Source organism: Geotrypetes seraphini, chromosome 13, assembly GCF_902459505.1.
Source record: "Geotrypetes seraphini chromosome 13, aGeoSer1.1, whole genome shotgun sequence".
Classification (NCBI taxonomy): Eukaryota; Metazoa; Chordata; class Amphibia; order Gymnophiona; family Dermophiidae; genus Geotrypetes; species Geotrypetes seraphini.
In genome coordinates this window covers 80,912,633-80,932,431 of record NC_047096.1, presented here as the reverse complement: position 1 = coordinate 80,932,431, position 19,799 = coordinate 80,912,633, and the positions used below count along the sequence as shown (strand labels likewise).

At 46.4% G+C, this 19,799-nt stretch overlaps 1 protein-coding gene across 8 annotated transcripts in view; it reads left to right on the top strand.

The window, feature by feature from the left end:
- HSD17B1 (hydroxysteroid 17-beta dehydrogenase 1) overlaps positions 1-18,629 on the top strand; it is a 34,379-nt gene extending 15,750 nt beyond the window's left edge. For 7 of the 8 annotated variants that reach the window (XM_033918943.1, XM_033918940.1, XM_033918938.1 and 4 more), the window contains 3 exons: positions 12,276-12,369; positions 14,961-15,144; positions 18,332-18,629. In XM_033918943.1, coding sequence (XP_033774834.1) covers positions 12,276-12,369; positions 14,961-15,144; positions 18,332-18,505 — 452 coding nt within the window. In that variant the 3' untranslated portion in view covers positions 18,506-18,629. The remainder of the gene's footprint in view (positions 1-12,275; positions 12,370-14,960; positions 15,145-18,331) is intronic. The other variant, XM_033918945.1, reaches the window with a different exon arrangement.
- Positions 18,630-19,799: the final 1,170 nt, after the last annotated feature.

The following is a 19,799-nucleotide window of genomic DNA, read 5'->3' as shown; positions in this document are numbered from 1 at the left end:
AAGATTCCCTCTTTTCGCATGGAAACTCTGCGGTCGGTCATTCTGGCGGTTCAGCCGGGGGAGTTTCTCACTTCTCTCGATCTGACGGAGGCCTACTTGCATGTTCCCATTCGGGCCTCTCATCAGCGCTTCCTTCGCTTTGCGATCTTGGGTCGGCTCTATCAGTTCTGTGCGCTTCCCTTTGGTCTGGCCACGGCTCCCCGGACGTTCACCAAGGTGATGGTGGTCGTCGCGGCGGCCTTGCGCTCGGAGGGCATTCTGGTGCACCCCTACCTAGACGACTGGTTGATTTGGGCAAAGTCGTTGTAGGAGAGCTCCCGGGTTACGGCTCGGGTGGTGGAGTTTCTCCGGTCGCTGGGCTGGGTGGTCAACCTTTCCAAGAGTCGGTTGGTCCCGGCTCAGCGTCTGGAGTACCTTGGGGTTCTGTTCGACACCTCCTTGGGGAAGGTCTTCCTTCCAGGGGCCCGGGTGAGCAAATTGCAATCTCAGATTCGTCTGCTTTTGGCGTCCCGGTGTCCTCGGGCGTGAGATTTCTTCCAGTCTTGGGGTCGATGGCGGCGTCCCTGGAAGTGGTGAGGTGGGCGCGGGCCCACATGCGTCCTCTTCAGTATGCTCTGCTCCGGAGGTGGTCACCCCAGAGGCACGGTTTGGAGGTTCCTGTCCCCCTGCGAGGCGTGGCGCGCTGCAGTCTGCGTTGGTGGCTCAGGACCCCTCACCTGGTTCAGGGGGTGGGTCTGGATCTCCCGCAGTGGACGGTGCTCCTTACGGATGCGAGTCTCCTCGGTTGGGGGGCTCAGTGTTTGGGTCACTCAGCTCAGGGCACCTGGTCCACGGAGGAGGCCTCCTGGTCGATCAACGTGTTGGAGACCAGAGCGGTCCGTCTGGCGCTGTTAGCTTTCCGCTCCCTTTGGTTGGGCAAGTCAGTCAGAGTCCTGTCGGACAATGCCGCGGCGGTGGCTTATGTCAATCGTCAGGGGGGCACCAAGAGCACTCAGGTGGCGCAGGAGGCGGCTCGGTTCATGCTTTGGGCGGAGTCCCATCTTCTGGACCTCTCGGCCTCTCACATAGTCGGGGTAGAAAATGTTCAGGCGGACTTCCTCAGTCGTCACTTCTTGGATCCAGGAGAGTGGTGTCTCGGCTCCGTGGCGTTTCAGTTGATAGTGCAGGCTTGGGGGCAGCCCCTGATGGACCTGATGGCCATGAGTGGCAACGCCAAAGTGCCCCGCTTCTTCAGTCGTCGCAGGGACAGTCTGGCCGAGGGTCTGGATGCTCAGGTCCAACCGTGGCCAACGGAGGGGCTGTTGTATGTGTTCCCTCCTTGGCCATTAGTGGGCAGAGTACTTCTTCGCATTGTTCACCATCCGGGTCTGGTGGTTCTGGTGGCTCCGGATTGGCCTCGACGTCCGTGGTATGCAGATCTGGTGAGGCATCTGGTGGCGGATCCTCTTCCTCTCTTGGACGATCTTCTGACGCAGGGTCCCATTCCCATGTTCGACCCGTCTCTCTTCTGTCTTACGGCTTGGCTCTTGAAAGGGGTCGCCTTAGTAAGAAGGGATATTCAGATAAGGTGATCTCTACGCTCTTGGGGTCCCGGAGGCTCAGTCTTGGGCCCAATCCTATTCAACATCTTTATAAGAGACTTGGCAGAAGGGCTTCGAGGTAAAATAACATTATTCCCCGATGACGCCAAACTGAGTAATGTAGTGGGCAAATGCACAACAGACGAAGATTCAGTGCCCGACAACATGATGCACGACCTACTCCTACTGGAGCGATGGTCTAGGACATGGCAACTCAACTTCAATGCCAAAAAATGCAAAGTTATGCACCTGGACAGCCAGAATCCATGCAAGTCTTATACCCTTAATGGCGAGATCCTAGCAAAAACGGTAGCAGAACGAGACTTGGGGGTAATCGTCAGTGAGGACATGAAGTCTGCCAATCAAGTGGAGCAGGCTTCGTCCAAGGCAAGACAAATCATGGGCTGCATACGAAGGGGTTTCGTCAGTCGTAAGGCGGAAGTCATTATGCCATTGTATAGATCCATGGTGAGGCCCCACCTGGAATACTGTGTGCAATTCTGGAGGCCGCATTATCGCAAGGATGTGCTGAGACTGGAGTCGGTGCAAAGAATGGCCACCCGGATGGTCTCGGGACTCAAGGATCTACCATACGAAAAACGGCTTGACAAATTACAGCTATACTCGCTCGAGGAGCGCAGAGAGAGGGGGGACATGATCGAGACGTTCAAGTATCTTACGGGCCGCATCGAGGCGGAGGAAGATATCTTCTTTTTCAAGGGTCCCACGACAACAAGAGGGCATCCGTTGAAAATCAGGGGCGGGAAACTACGAGGTGACACCAGGAAATTCTTTTTCACTGAAAGAGTGGTTGATCGCTGGAATAGTTTTCCACTATAGGTGATTGAGGCCAGCAGCGTGCCTGATTTTAAGGCCAAATGGGATCGGCACATGGGATCTTTTCACAGGGCAAAGGTAGGGGAGGGACATTAAGGTGGGCAGACTAGATGGGCCGTGGGCCCTTATCTGCCGTCTATTTCTATGTTTCTATGTTACCTCTCGGGCTTATGTGCGGGTTTGGCGTCTCTTTGAGGGGTGGTGCCAGGCGCGGGGAGTGGTCTCTTTTCGCGCTTCCCTGCTTACCATTCTAGAGTTCTTGCAGGATGGCCTGGATAGAGGCTTGGCTTGGTCTTCTCTCCGGGTTCAACCTGTCGGCTTTTCGAGGGTTGGTGACAGGTCAGCGTTTGTCGGCCATTCCTGATGTGATTCGCTTTTTGCGGGCGGCCAAGTTGCTCAGGCCTCCCCTACGGCTCTCTGTTCCCTCTTGGGATCTCAATCTGGTTCTCTCTGTTTTGGTGCGCCCGCCTTTCGAGCCGTTGGATGGCTGTTCTTTGAAGGACCTTACTCTGAAGGCGGTCTTTTTGGTGGCCATTACTTCCGCTAGGCGTGTTTCTGAGCTACAGGCTTTCTCTTGTAGGGCTCCCTTCTTGGAGTTTTCTAGGGAGCGGGTTGTCTTGCGGCCTGTTCCTTCCTTTCTGCCGAAAGTAGTTTCTCCTTTTCATGTCAATCAATCGGTGGTCCTCCCAGTCTTGGGTAGTCGGGAGGGCTCTTCTGAGCAACGGCAGCTGCGCAAGTTGGATGTCGGTCGGGTCCTTCGCTCTTATGTGCAGCGGACCCAGGAAGTCCGGAAATCCGATCATCTCTTTGTCCTTCTGGCAGGTCCTCGTCGGGGGGCTGGCGCTTCTAAGGCTACTATTGCGCGCTGGATCAAGGAGACGATTGCTTCCACTTATCTTCTGAGACAGAAGCTTGTTCCGGAGTTTCTCAAGGCTCATTCCACTCGGGGTCAGGCAGCTTCTTGGGCTGAGTCGTCGCTCGTGCCTCCAGTGGATATTTGTAAGGCTGCGGTTTGGTCCTCCTTGCATTCCTTTGTTAGACATTATCGGGTAGATGTTCAGGCGCGTCGGGATGCGGTGTTCGGTGAGCGTGTTCTGGTATCGGCCCTGCGGGGGTCCCGCCCGTGAGAGGGACTGCTTTGGTACGTCCCATTTGTAAAGATTAACCTCTACTGGTCTGGAGAGTGCTAAAGAAGGAGAAATTAGGTTCATACCTGCTAATTTACTTTCTTTTAGCTTCTCCAGACCAGTAGAGGTCCCCACCCTGTCTGTTGTTGTTGGGGCTGTTTCGCGGGCAGTTTTTGTTTTTTGCTGCGGGTTCTAGTATTTTTCTAGGGCCGGGGAGAATTAAAGAACAGCGGCTGTGGCTCGGCTGGCTTAGCTGGCGAGCTGTGGGGACATTTTCCTTCGGGTATTTCTCCTCTGCATTTTCCAACAGCATTTGGGTATGTTAGTTGTTACTCCTGTTCGGAGTATTGTTTTCTTTCTGTTTTCCAGTTCTTGGTTCTGCTTGGCTATTCGGCAGACTGAGGGAAATAGAGAAGGGAGTATATTATATACTGTCCCACAGTTTTGTTTTCAGTCTCCACCTGCTGGTCATGATTGGATATATACCCATTTGTAAAGATTAACCTCTACTGGTCTGGAGAAGCTAAAAGAAAGTAAATTAGCAGGTAAGAACCTAATTTCTCCTTCTCATTCGTATGGAAGGAAGATGGATTAAAATATTTAGGTATTAGGATAAAAAATACACTGGAAGACACAATGAAAGAGAATGAAAAAATTTTATTAAAAAATGTACCAGAAATGTGTGAGCAATGGAATCCTTTACATCTTTCTTGGTGGGGGAGAGTCCAAACTATTAAAATGATGATATTGCCTGTGGTTTGTTATCAAATGAGTATGATACCAGTTTTTTTTTCAAGGGTCCTTTTATAAAATGCTAAATGATATTCTTACAAAATTTGTTTGGATGGGTAAAATGCCTAAAATTGCTTTAGTATTTTTACAAAAGCCAATTGTAGAGGGTAGGGTAAATTTTCCAAACTTTTATAGGTATCATTTTATAGGTATATTTTACGCCAGGGTATATATTGAGTCCTCCCAGAACTCATGGAAAATACCCCGGATTGGTTGTATTTGTTATCCCAGGACAAGCAGGCAGCATATTCTTAACATATGGGTTTCTTAACGTATGGGTGACGTCACCGACGGCGCCCCGGTACGGACACTTTTAACTAGAAAGTTCTAGTTGACCGCACCGCGCATGCGCGGGTGCCTTCCCGCTCGACGGAGGAGAGCGTGGTCCCCAGTTTCTTCGTTTCCGCAGAGCGAAGAAGACGCATGTGCTTTCAACGGCTGTTGAAATATCCTACTTTGCCTTCCCGCTTGCTTATTTTTCTTCCTTTTTTGCTTTTTTCCCTTCGGGTTTCTTTTTCGTATAAAAAAAAAAATTCTTTAATTTGTCTTCTCCTTTATTTTTCTGGCCGGCCCCGGCGGGGCCTGTTGCCAACATACAGGCCTCCGGGTTTGATTTTGCGGAGGCCGTGTTTCCATTCATGCCCCCTCAGCCGGGTTTTAAGAAGTGCCAGCGGTGTGCACGCCCGATCTCTCTCACTGACCCGCACAATTGGTGCTTACAGTGCCTGGGTCCAGAGCATCGGGCTGACACCTGCACCCGCTGTGCTACTCTTAAAAAACGTACGTTAAAGAATAGGCAGATCCAGCAGAACATCCTTTTTGGCACCGGATCTGCCATGGAGTCTGCCACACCATCAACGGCGCCGCTGAAGTCGGCACCGACTACCTCCACACCGCCTGATCCTTCCTCGGGGTCGATGGCGTCAGGTAAGCCGGCTAAGAAGCCTTCCACTTCCCTTGAGCGCCCTCCTGCCACAGCGGCGACACCGGTCCTCCCGGCATCCAGCCGACCCCGTAAACGCTCTGCCCTGATTTCGGTGAGTGCCTCGTCATCGGCCTCCTCATCGCCGGGGCGTAGAGCAGCACCTATGGTACCGAAAAAGAAAAAAGCGGTACCGGTGCCTCCTCTGGACGACCGCATTGCAGCCATACTCCAAACTCAATTAGAGGAGCAGCTACAGCAACAACTACAACACCTGTTGCCAACAATATTGGCCCCGCTCCTTCCGGTACCGGACCGGCCCGAGCCTTGCACCATACCATCGACTCCATCGGTACCACTAAACACGTCCATTCCAGTGCTCGCGGCGGAACCCATCAACCCTCTCGTGCAACTACACTCTGATGCCGATCCTCTCCGACATCGGGACCGTCACCAAGCCCCCCGAGACCGAGACCGGCACCGCTCTTCTTCCCCCGGTACCGTCTCCATGCATTCTGGCAAATCTCTAAGACTCGCCACGCAGAACCATCCACACCACCGTCCCGTCCTATACACACCGACGTCAGGGACCCGGACCTCTGGGAAGAATCCTAACCCGGTACCGACGATGAGGCTTCTTCAACCGACGAGGAGTCCTCCACAATCGATACCGGTTCCAAGCCTGAACAATCCTCGTTCACCAAATTTCTTCGGGAAATATCTGCGGCTCTCTCTATCCCATTAGAATCTGACTCTAAGAAGTCACAGGCTTTCTTAGATGCCCTAGACTTCGAGCAACCCCCCAAGGAATTTCTAAAGTTACCCGTACACGACATCTTACGGGAAACTTTCTACAAGAATTGGGAGAACCCTCTCTCGGTACCGGGGGTCCTAGAAAACTGGATAGTCTCTACAGGGTCATCCCTATCCCGGGGTTTGACAAACCCCAACTACCCCATGAATCTCTTCTTGTCGAGTCCACCTTGAAGAAAACCCAGGGATCCAGTATTTATGCTTCTACCCCTCCTGGCAGAGAGGGCAAGACGATGGATAAATTTGGCAAGCGCCTTTATCAAAATTCAATGCTTGCAAACAGAGTCAATAATTACACCTTTCACTTCTCCTTCTACATGAAACATCTGGTTCAACAACTCTCTTCATTACAAAAGTATCTTCCTGAACATAAGGTCCCTCTTTTCCAACAACACATTTCCAGTCTGCTCCAACTCCGCAAATTCATGGTGCGCTCTATTTATGATTCTTCAAGCTCACCTCTCGAGCTTCGGCCATGGCGGTTGCCATGAGACGTCTGGCCTGGTTGAGAGTTTCCGACCTCGACGTTAACCACCAAGACCGCCTGGCTAACGCATCTTGTCTTGGTGATGAACTTTTCGGAGAGTCCCTAGACTCCACCACCCAGAAACTCTCTGCTCACGAGACCAGGTGGGTTACTCTCATCAAACCGAAGAAGAAGACTCCGCCTGCTCACCCCTATAGACAGCAGTCTTCATACCAACGCAGATTCTCAGCCAGACCTCTTCACCCACCTCCGCAACAACCTCGCCGACCTCGTCAGCAACAGCAAACTCAGGCTCGCTCCCAATCTCATCAGCCTGCCAAGCCTCTCCCTCAGTCAAAACCTTCTCAGCCTTTTTGACTCCTTTCTCCAGGGCATAGCCAGTCTCTCACCAGCGTTACCTCTACCTCAACCTATCGGAGGACGCCTGCAACTTTTTCTCAGCCGTTGGGAGTCAGACCAGTGGGTCCTTACCATCATTTGCCACGGCTACTCTCTCAACTTCCAGACTCTTCCACCAGACAATCCTCCCGTAGAGTCTGCTTCTCACTCCTCTCAAACCCTTCTCCTTCTCAAGGAGGTTCAATCCCTCCTTCTTCTCAATGCCATCGAAGAAGTCCCCCAAGACCAAAGGGGTCAGGGATTCTACTCCCGCTACTTCCTGGTACCCAAGAAGACAGGAGACCTACGTCCCATCCTCGATCTCAGGGACCTCAACAAGTGTCTGGTCAAGGAAAAGTTCAGAATGCTCTCCCTTGCCACGCTTTACCCTCTTCTCTCTCAACACGACTGGCTATGTTCCCTAGACCTCAAGGAGGCCTACACTCACATTCCAATCAATCCGACTTCACGTCGCTACCTCCGGTTTCAGATACAGCACCAACACTACCAGTACAAAGTGCTACCCTTTGGCCTCGCATCATCGCCCAGGGTGTTCATCAAGTGCCTTATTGTGGTGGCGGCCTTCCTCAGGTCTCACAACCTCCAGGTGTTCCCCTACTTGGACGATTGGTTGGTGAAAGCTCCTACGTCTCCGCTTGTGCTACAAGCCACTCAACACACCATCTCTTTCCTCCATCTTCTGGGTTCGAGATCAACTACCCCAAGTCGCATCTGCTTCCCACACAGCGACTTCAGTTCATTGGAGCTGTTCTCGACACCACTCTGATGAGGGCGTTCCTCCCCTCCGACCGTCAACAGTCCCTGCTCCATCTTTGCCGCCAGGTGCTCCTTCATCACTCCATCCCTGCTCGGCAGATGATGGTCCTCCTGGGCCACATGGCTTCCACGGTCCATGTGCTCCCTCTGGCACGACTACACCTCAGAACAACTCAGTGGGCTCTAGCCAACCAATGGTCTCAGACCACGGACCTTCTTTCTCATCCCATCTGTGTGACATCGTCTCTTCAGCGATCTCTTCAATGGTGGTTGAACTCCTCCAATCTTTCCAGGGGTCTGCTTTTTCATCTACCCCCTCACTCCATGGTCATCACCACGGATGCCTCCCCCTACGCATGGGGAGCCCACCTGGGAGAACTTCGCACACAGGGTCTCTGGACCCCTCAGGAGCGTCAACATCATATCAACTTCCTGGAACTCAGGGCCATGTTCTATGCACTCAAAGCCTTCCAACACCTTCTCTACCCTCAGGTTCTTCTCCTGTGCACAGACAACCAAGTCGCCATGTATTACATAAACAAGCAAGGCGACACCGGTTCTCCCCTCCTCTGTCAGGAGGCCATCCGCATCTGGACCTGGGCCACGGCCCGCAATCTCTTCCTCAAGGCTGTCTACATCCAGGGCGAACAGAACTCCCTGGCCGACAATCTCAGCCATATCCTTCAACCTCACGAGTGGACTCTGGATCCGACCACACTCCACTCCATCTTCGATCAGTGGGGCACTCCTCAGGTGGACCTCTTTGCAGCTCCTCACAACCATCAACTGCCCCTTTTCTGTTCAAGACTCTACTCTCCTCATCGTCTAACCCCGGATGCGTTCCTGCTCAACTGGACGGGTCGGTTTCTCTATGCCTTCCCTCCACTTCCTCTGATGTTGCGGACGTTGTTCAAACTCTGCAGAGACAATGCCACCATGATTCTCATTGCTCCTCGGTGGCCTCGCCAACACTGGTTCTCTCTCCTGCTCCAGCTCAGCTCCAGGGAGCCCATTCCTCTTCCTGTGTTTCCTACTCTACTTACGCAGCAGCATCAGTCTCTACTACATCCCAATCTGTCTTCGCTCTACCTGACAGCTTGGTTTCTCTTGGGCTGACCTCTCCAGAAAATCTGTCTCAGCCTGTCCGTCATGTTTTGAATGCCTCCAGAAAACCGGCCACCCTCCAATGTTACCACCAGAAGTGGACCCGGTTCTCCTCTTGGTGTCTACTGCATCACCACAATCCCACCTCTTTGGCGGTGGAGACTGTTCTTGACTATTTGCTCTCTTTATCTGACGCTGGCCTCAAGTCCACCTCAGTCAGAGTGCACCTCAGTGCCATCAATGCGTTTCATGAGCCAGTACTTGGAAAACCTCTCACGGCTCATCCCCTGGTTTCCCGGTTCATGAGAGGCCTCTTCAATGTCAAACCACCTCTGAAGCCTCCTCCAGTCGTATGGGACCTCAATGTGGTTCTGTCCGCCTTCATGAAACCTCCGTTTGAGCCTCTTGCCTCGACTTCCCTCAAATTTCTTACCTGGAAGGTGCTTTTCCTCATTGCCATCACCTCTGCCAGGAGGGTTAGTGAGCTGCATGCACTGGTTGCCGACCCACCTTTCACTGTTTTTCACCATGACAAGGTGGTTCTGCGCACCCATCCGAAGTTCCTTCCCAAGGTGGTCTCGGACTTTCACCTCAACCAGTCCATTGTTTTGCCTGTCTTTTTTCCCAAACCTCACTCTCATCCTGGGGAACAGGCGCTGCATACGCTGGACTGTATGCGTGCCCTTGCTTACTATCTTGATCGCATCAGGGCTCACCGCTCATCCCCTCAGCTCTTTCTATCTTTCGACCCTAACCGTTTAGGTCGCCCTGTCTCTAAACGGACGCTTTCTAATTGGCTTGCTGACTGCATTGCCTTCTGTTATGCTCGGGCCGGTCTCTCACTGGAAGGTGCTGTCACAGCCCACAGAGTCAGAGCTATGGCTGCTTCTGTGGCTTTCCTCCATTCCACGCCCATCGAGGAAATCTGCAAGGCTGCCACTTGGTCCTCAGTTCACACGTTCACTACTCACTACTGTCTGGATGCCTTCTCCAGACGGGATGGACTCTTCGGCCAATCTGTGTTACAAAATTTATTTTCCTAATGGCCAACCATCCCTCCTCCCCCTCTGTTAGCTTGGAGGTCACCCATACGTTAAGAATATGCTGCCTGCTTGTCCTGGGATAAAGCACAGTTACTTACCGTAACAGGTGTTATCCAGGGACAGCAGGCAGATATTCTTAGGACCCGCCCTCCTCCCCGGGTTGGCTTCTTAGCTGGCTTACCTTAACTGGGGACCACGCTCTCTTCCGTCGAGCGGGAAGGCACCCGCGCATGCGCGGTGCGGTCAACTAGAACTTTCTAGTTAAAAGTGTCCGTACCGGGGCTCCGTCGGTGACGTCACCCATACGTTAAGAAACCCATACGTTAAGAATATCTGCCTGCTGTCCCTGAATAACACCTGTTACGGTAAGTAACTGTGCTGAATGGCGTCTCTTGTTTCCTCTAAATTTATCTCATGTTCTCAGTATCAATATGCCTAGAAAATATAAAGAGAACAGAATATTGATGGATACATGAAAAACATTGCGATATGTCAGTAATTTAACACCTAACCCAATAAATAAATCAACAAATCAATCTTTATGGGTTAACTCCAAGATTCAAATTGGCGGATTTAAAATCGTATGGAAGCATTGGATTATTGCAGGTATACGGACTTTAGATAATGTTATTTACAATGGTAAACTGCTTGATTTTTCACATAAATATGGTCTTAATAAATCACAAAGTTTTAAATGGTTGCAACTGAAGCAGGCTATTCAGGAGGGGTTCCCTGAATGGAAAAATCTCAATAATCAGTATAGTCTGGAGTTCTTATGCTTTCAGGCGGATTTTTTGGAACACCAAGGCACACAGTGGTATAAATTGATATCTGGATTTATGAATAAAAAACCAAAGAATGGTCTTAGAGACATTTGGAGTATTGAGATTAAGCATCAAATTTCTGCATCTCAATGGCCACGAATTTGGTCTTGGAGAATGAGATGTACAGTGTCCACATCTATGAGACAAACTTGGTTCTTTTTGTTACATAGAGCATTTTGGACCCCAGTTCGATTACAAAAGTTAGAAAGCTCTAAGTCTAATAGATGCTGGCATTGCAATCTGGAAGCAGGGACTCTGGATCATTTAATATTCTATTGTCCTTGTATCATGGCCTTTTGGAAATCAATTTGGGCTCAAATAAATTGTTTACTAGAAAACCATGTAGCATTATCATATGATACTATTCTGTTCGGTATGTCAATGAGAACAAAGTCAAATTTCATCAAGCATGGTATAAAGTTCTATTTAAAGATTAATCAATAAATAAGAATACAATATTTATATGATATTTTTGATTGAACTATTTGAGGGAAGGGTGGGTGGGGAGGGAATAAATTTATGTATTTACAATGACAATAGAAAGAATTTCAAGTGCTGTGTAAAAGTTTTAAATGATATAATATTGTGTACTTGTTGTAAGATGAAAAATGAATAAAGAATTGGGAAAAAAAAAAGTAAGATGAAAAATGAATAAAGAATTACATACATAATTATAAAAGAACATAATAAAACAAACAATCCTAAAAACATATCTGCAAAATAGCAGCAAAAGCTTAATTAAAAAGATCATGAATAATTCTTCAGCTAAACCAGAGAAGATTACTGACTAGAAAAAGGCGTCTACAAATAATTGTGTCTTAGCAATTTTCTAAACAGGCCCCTTCCATGACAATTTTGTATTTGGCCCACAAGGCAGTTCCATATTTTAACTCCTGCACAACAAATGTGCATGAGGTGAGTCTCTTTCATTTGAAAGGGAGCTCCAGAATAAGAGGGCATAGAATGAAGTTAAGAGCTGATAGGCTTAGGAGTAATCTAAGAAAATACTTTTTACAGAAAGGGTAGTAGATGTGTGAAATAGGCCCTGAGTAGAGGTGGTAGAGACAAAGACTGTCAAGAAAGCATGGGACAGACAGTGGATGGGCCATTTGGCCTTTATCTGCCATCATGTTTCTATGTTCTTTCAGAAAGGAGTTTCACTACAGCATTCTGGATCATGTGTAAGTGCCAAGTGAGGGAACATTTCATACCTTGGTGGAGAGTAAGACAAGAGGTTAGCTAGCAGAAATAAGCACACCAAATGCACCAGAATACTAAGAATCTCTTATTTGTATGGATATGAGAGAAGGGGATCAAATAATGCATGCTGCTTCACTTCCCCCTATATATGCACCCCCAGAACACCTGCTCAAAGTCCGTGTGCTGTGCATCCCTGTTCTGCTAATTTCCAAATAGGCCAATTCACCCAGCTAAGTAGCTCTGAAGACCACCTTCCAAGATGCACATTTAATCCCCTTGCTCTTCTTCCTCCCCAATATATTCACCCCTCTTTTGATACTCCTTCCCAATGGTTATGGCTGCTAAACATTTGCACCCTGTACTTGCTGTTTCGCTTTCTCTTCTTCTTCAGGTGTGCCCTTCAATGCCGTGTACTGTGCAAGCAAGTTTGCAGTTGAGGGACTCTGCGAGAGCCTGGCTATCGTCCTACAGCACTTTAATGTCCAGTGAGTAAGCCTAGGACTTGGATGTGCTGATTTGTTCTCCTTAACTGCAGCAGCTCTTTCTTGTTTTATTTATTGAATTTTAAACAATTTCACAAGAAGCCTCTTGTTCATGAAATACAGAAAGAAAATGCTATAGGTACTTTAAATCCTTAAACGTAACAATTAATTCTTTCTTAGACCACAAATCTAGAGGAAGAGAGTAGGGTCCTTTTATCAAGCTGCCATAGGGGTATATTCATTGGTTGAGCCTTGAGATCTCACGTTTCCAGTCAATATGGAATCAAACTCATTCAAGAATTATGACAGTTGTAAACCAATATGTCATGACGCGTCTTTCCTCTCTGACAGTATTAGAATTTGTTCCATCAGCTTCTATTCTCGTGCCATTCATGGTCTGTTACAGTTTAAAAAAATGAATATAAATATGATATATTATACTTAAAGTATTCATGAAGGAAAATCAAGTGTGTGTTTATAGGATTATATGTATTTTTCTGATACACTTGTTGTAATATGAAAAAATGAATAAAGAAATTTAAAAAAAAAAGCTGCGGTAGGGGTTTAACTTGCGTAATACAGCGCGTTAAATCGCCTGCCGCACTAGCCGCTAACGCCTGCATTGAGCAGGCATTAGTTTTTTAGCTGGCTGCGGGGATTTGCGCATGATGAAATGTCCGACGCACCCCGTTAGTGCAGCTTGATAAAAGGACCCTAAATAAATGAGGAGCAAAATATCAAGAAACCATGAATCAAAATTAAAGTAAAGGCTTAACAGCACAAATGATCCCTTCTTCACGAAATAACTATGTTATAATTTCACTAAACTTTTCCAGTTGCCATTTTCTTCATATCCAGGAATGCACGGAGTTGTTCAGGTACAATTCTGTTCGGGATGTCAATGAGAGCAAAAAGTCAAATTTCATCAAGTAATAACAAGCTTTTGTTAATTATGACAGGAGTCGCCATACAACATATTACCAGCAATTGGAAAAATTACAATAGGCTTAACTACACATTTTGGTGGAATTCGCTATGTTATATTTATAAAATGGAAAGAACGATTGCCATACAAAAAGGGAATTATAATAATTTTAAAAAGATTTGGGGGCCAATAACAAATTACGTAATGAATAGACATCATTTTCCACTGAAAGTACATTTATACGAAGGGGGAGGGTATAAAGTTCTTTTATTGGTCTTATTAATAGATAAGAATACAATATTTATATGATATTTTGAATTAAATTACTTGTGGGAAGAGTGGGTGGGGAGGAAATAAATTTATGTATGTAAAATCATAATTGAATGAATTTCAAGTAATGTGTAAAAGTTTCAAATGATGTAATATTGTGTACTTGATGTAAGATGAAAAATGAATAAAGAATTTGAAAAAAAAAAAAAAGGTATTTCCTAAAAGAGAAGTCCATAGGCCATTATTGAGATGGCTTGGGGAAGCTCACTGTTTATTCCTAGGATAAGCAGCATAAAGTTTGTTTTATTCCTTGGGATCTTGCCAGGTACTTGGGACCTGGGTTGGTCACTGTTGGAAACAGGTTACAGGGCTTGATGGTCCTTTGGTCTGTCCCAGAATGGCATTTTTTTTTTTTTTAATTCTTTATTCATTTTTACATTTACAACAAGTGTATCAGAAAATATAATTTCAATGATGTAATATTGTGTTCTTGATGTAAGATGGAAAAATGAATAAAGAATTTGAAAAAAAAAAAAAGAAAATATCATTTGAACTTATACAATAACACTTGATTAGCTTTCATATACAACTTAAATTATAATATTTAAACCCACCCTCCCATCCTACTATTTCATATATCATATAATATATTATATAATCTTTCTATTAATCTAAACATTTAATATCAGATCAGAAATCCCTCCCTCCCCATCCCTCACTTTACAATTGTACCAATAAGGGAAAAATGATATTTACTCATTACAATATTCTATTAATGGACCCCAAACCTCCTGAAATTTATTGAAATTTCTTTTTTGTGTGGCTAGTGTTCTTTATTTTTATTGGAAATTTTTACAAAATTGCAATGAAAATCGCTACCTGGCTGGCCTGGAACTTTCTCTCTGATGTCAGATTTGATGTCGGGGGGGTGGGGGTGGGGAGGGGGGAGAGTCTCATGGGCCGGCCGCTGCACACAGCCATGGCCAGTCCCTGCTACGGAGTTTCTGCTGGGGGAGAGATGGAGCGTGTCGGCTCTGGGTCGGCTTCAGAGGTGGAGGGTTGTGTAGCGGGCATGCAGACAGAGGCAAGGAGGCATCCTGATGGTGGTGGCTTCAGTGGGGGGGGGGGGGACAGGCAGTGATTTCTAGCGAGGCAGGGAGAGATCCCTGGCGAAAGCCAAATCGCGTTTCCCCTAACAGGAGGCCCACATGTACCCGCAGGTTGAGAAACACTGCTGTATATAATATGTAAACCACTTTGATTGTAACCACAGAAAAGTGGTATATTAAGTTGTCCCTCCCCTGGGTTACACTGATTTCAATGGCAGTAGCCAGGGAACTGCAGTGGTCTCTGTCACTACAAAAACACTGATTATTTGCTTTTCTGCATTAATCTCCAGCATCAGTTTGATTGAATGTGGGCCGGTGAATACCAATTTCCTACAAAATTTGCAGCGTACAGACCCAGATGACAGAAGACTGCAGGAGATGGACCTGGAGACCAGAGCCCTTTATCAGCAGTACCTGCAGCACTGCCAGACGATTTTTCGGGATGCAGCCCAGGACACAGAGGACATACTACAGGTCATCATATGAACATTAAGTTTAAATGTTCAGTTTTATTCTTTTCCCCCATCTGCCCCTTGACAGCATGCTCATTCAGCAGCAGTACTTCCAGCCTGCCCCAGAGTTCCACTCATTGGCCAGGAGGACTACCACAGTAATGGCCCCTCCCAACCTCCAAGCCTGAGCATCCCAATCTTTTTGTGGCTGTGACCCTATGACTGTGGCCAAATAAAAATGTGTGACCATCTGGAGGTGCAAAATAACGATGGAGCGCCCACCTAGATCATAACCCCATTTGGGATTCCGACTTAAAGTTTGGGAAGCTGTGTCTTAAAGGGCTTTACTGACAGTCATAACAAAATCCTCATTAAATAGGGCCACAGTAGGTATTGCTTCAAACACTTTTAGGGGAGCAGTATTCAAACTGCACCAGTTTTCAAAGACAAGTACATGAGGACTATCACTGAATATTGCTTCAGTTGTTTGCACCTGCTTTTATACAAGCAGAATGTTCTGGAAAAGTACAAACACAAGAGTTTAAAATATAATTTGTAAGTGTACTCTTCTCTTCTGACATATATACGTCCCATACTGTATTGAGGGTGCACAGTTTTCAGCCATCTGATTTAGAGGTCCCTTTACTAAGCTGTGGTAAAATGTGTCTTTAGCACACCCTTATGCAGGTCTTTCCACACACGAAAGCCATTTCTTCTGCAGCTAGAAAACGGCCAATTTTTCAAATTAATGCAATGTGCTAATGTTGCCATTAGTGTGTGGCCCAGTGGCATAGCAAAAGTAGGGAGCACCTGGGACGGTGGCATTCCCCCCACCCTCTTCTCCACTCTCCCGCTACTTCCCCTCCCCCTTCCAGCCGTGCTCACACCTTCCATTCCCCTCCCTTACCTCTTTGGCTCTTTGCCGGCATGAGCAACATCTCCAACCTGCTGCGCATGACATAAGATAAAATCAATTTCTAGACCGCATAACCAAAAAAGTTCTATGCAGTTCACAAAAGATTGATTAAGTAGAACAGGGGGAGGAATCAAATTAATATGAAATTCTAAGTACATAAAAACTTTATGAACAAGTAAGTTTTAAGTTGACTTCTGAAATGAAGATAGAAGTTGGAAGTCCAGAGTAAACATCTGAGATATTTTTCTCATGAGTTGCTGCCTGAAAAGAAAGTGTGCATTCATGACACTGAATGATAATGATAGTACAGAATAAATACTTGATCCTTATCTTGCTCAAATACAAAAGCTACTACCGTGTTTCCCCGAAAATAAGACTGTGTCTTATATTAATTTTGGGTCCAAAAAACGCATTAGTGCTTATTTTCAGGGATGTCTTATTTTTTTTTTCATGTACAACAATCATCTCTTCCTTCCTCTACTCCACCCTAATTCTTCCTCTTTCCTTTCTCCCCCCCTCATGTGCAGCATCTTTCCTCCACTCTCATCGATCCCCTTGTGCAGCATCTTTCTATCTCTCCCTCCCATCCCCCTGTACAGCAGAACCCCACCGACCTCCCACTGTGAGACTGGCATACCTTCGCTCTGAGGCCTCCAAAAACAGCAGCGGTGGCAGCGCTCTGAATGTGCTGCTTCGCGGCCTACCGCACTGGGGCCTTCCCTCTGCCACATCACTGATGATAGCAATACTGTAGTAGGCTAGCTCTGTTAGTCTCTTCATCCCTTGATCTCTCAAGGATAGCCGACACATCAAGACTATCTTCAGAGATGTTAACTCTCTCACTCACTCTTTGCCAAGATTTATTTGGCAGGAAATAATACGTAGCCAGGAAGGATGTAGCTCAGGTGGACTCATTAAAACTTCAACAAAGTGTCTCTAGGTAGCTCAAATGGCACTTTGGGAAAGTTCACATGTCTCACATTAAGATGTCTTTTTTTTTTTTTTTTTAAATTCTTTATTCATTTTAAATCATAAACAAGTGTACAATAATATATCCATTAAATTTCAATGTAACACTTGAAAATCTTAATCATATCATCAAGAACAAAAGTATATATCCCCACCCCCCCACCCTACTGAAATTAAAATTCATGAATCATTTTCAAACATACAATAAGTGTACAGAAATATAATCATTATAATTTCAATACAACACTTGAACATTGTTCCAAATCATCTAAAATAAAAATATTAATCCCCTCCCTTCTTAACTTGTTCTCCATAGTTTCAATTCTTCTTTGTGTAATCAATCCCAGTTCTAGCTTGTTTGCATCTGAAGCAAGGTAAGCCAAATTCTTAGAAGCTGAGAGTTCTAACCAAACTAAAGCAGACCATAGTCTAAAGTCACAACAGGTGGCTTACTCATAGTTAGGGTTACCATATTTGTGAAGACAAAAAAAAGAGGACACATGACCCTACCCTGGCCCCACCCATACCCTGGCCTCCCACCAGTCCCAGACCCACCCCATCCTCTGTACCCTTTTGGCCCTCCTCTGCATCTCATCAGCCTTTCAGTCCCAGCTCCATCCCTACCTACCTTTCCCTCCCTTGCCTCCAAGGCCATTCTAATATCCCTGTAATATTCCACACCTGCCCAGCTTCTCTTCCTTCTTTATCCTTTCTCCTGTACCTCCTGCCCCTCCCCATTCCAACATCTGCCACTCTGTCTCTCTTCACCCAACTGCACCAATTCAAACCCCACCCCCCAGTGGGATCTGCAGACCTCTGTCTCCAGCTCCCGACACCCCCACCTACCTCCTCCCCGGCCACTGCATTGAATCCTCGGGCAGGCCAGTAGTGGCAACAAGGGAAGCCTGCTGCCGCCAGCCTACCCCGGCCTAATCTAAGTGAAAAACTCCATTTAAATGACACCTAAATAACCAGCGCTGGAATCACGCCTCCTTAGGTGCCATGAAGCACCTACAAAGGAACGATTCTCATCAAAGTTAGGTGCCTTGAAAATCCTGACCTATATTCCTTTGACAGAGGCATGATTCTCTAAATGGCACCAAGGGCTCATGCTCTAAAACACACTCTAATTAGTTAGTGCTGCACATGCCTACGCCCCTAAACATGCCCCCAGCACTAAAAAATAAAAATTATTTTTAGCATGTAGTAGTGGGTAGTGGAGTTTAACCTGTGGTAACTGTGTTAGTGCTTACTGCATCTTAATACGTAAAAGGACCCCTTAGTGTGCGTTTCATCTTTTTTTTGGTATGTACATGTGTTCTAGCAGGTCTTCATGGAAGCCATCAAAGCACCTTCACCCGCACTGAGATATTTCACTACCCAGTTCTTCATGCCACTGACAAAGCTGAAGCTGGAATCTACTAACGGGTCCGACTATGTCAAGGCCATGCATACGTTTGTGTTCTCTTCCAACCAGAAGAGAGACGACAAAGCTTGAGCATCAGATGGAGAACTCCGGAGCCAGACGTCCATGGAGTATGCACCCTTAGCCTGACCACCTCATTAGATTTTGTGTTACAATGTTCCTTAGCTTGCAATCAATACAAAGAATGCTGAATTTATGGCTTTTTCTATCAGATTACATTTTTGGTACCATAAAACGGTGTCAAGGAGTGGGCTGCAAGGGAGCTGTGAACTCCAAATTTAGAAGGCTTGAATAGTCCCACCTTTTCTTCGATAAGGGCTTCCAATTGCTTTGGAATGGATTTCTCCTATTTCCAGATTTCAGGGGTGGGGGCAAAAGGCAGCAGGGGAAAGAATGTTACAGAAAAGGAAACCATTATGTGTTTTGTCTTCCACAAACTCCCCAATAAATGTTCATGCTGAAGAATTTGGTGTAGGTAGGGGAGTGAGTAGAGGGTTACCATATGGCTCCAGAAAAAGGAGGACAGATTGAGACGTCTGGGCTTTACTTCCTTTGCTTTCAATGGAGAGAGCAATAGCCATACAAAAAGGGAATTATAAAAAATTTAAAGAGATATGGGGGCCATTGACAAATTATTGTAATGAATAGATACCATTTGTCCTTTATAAGTACAATACGAGGGGGGAATGCTGAATTTTAGTAAATGTTTAGATCAGTAAAAATAATATTTCATAGAATATATTTGATTGCATATGTTATGTTAGGGTTGGGAGGGAAGGGGTTAAATTTTATGACAGAAATTCAAGTGATGTATTTAATTTCAATTGTCAATTTATTGATACACTTATTGTAAGATGTAAAAATGAATAAAGATAAAAGCTGGATTTCTCAATCTGTTCTCCTTTTTCTGGAGCCATATGCTAACCCTAAGCAGTGCAAATAGCAGTGGCATCACCAGACAGAAACATTTGGGGTGGCAATAGGGAGGTAAGTAAAGGGGGAGACTTAGGGCTCCTTTTACTAAGCCGTGGTAGCGGCTACCGCCTCCTCTTGAGCAGGCGGTAGTTTATTGGCTCGTGATGAAAAGTCGCATGCATTGAAGCCCTAAGTGACATTTCCATACATCATAATAAATCCCCCTTCTTTAGCACTCTCCAGACCAGTAGAGGTTAACTTTACGATTGGGTATATATCTAATCATGACCAGCAGGTGGAGACTGAAAACAAAACTTTGGGACAGTATATCCTAGCCCCTCCTCTCTATTTCCCTCAGTCTTCTTTCAGTCTCCAGCAGGTGTTGAGTGATCTGTACCCATCTCCCTTGGTAGGGCTGTTGGAATTTGTTTAGAGGTTTATTGTCCCTGTT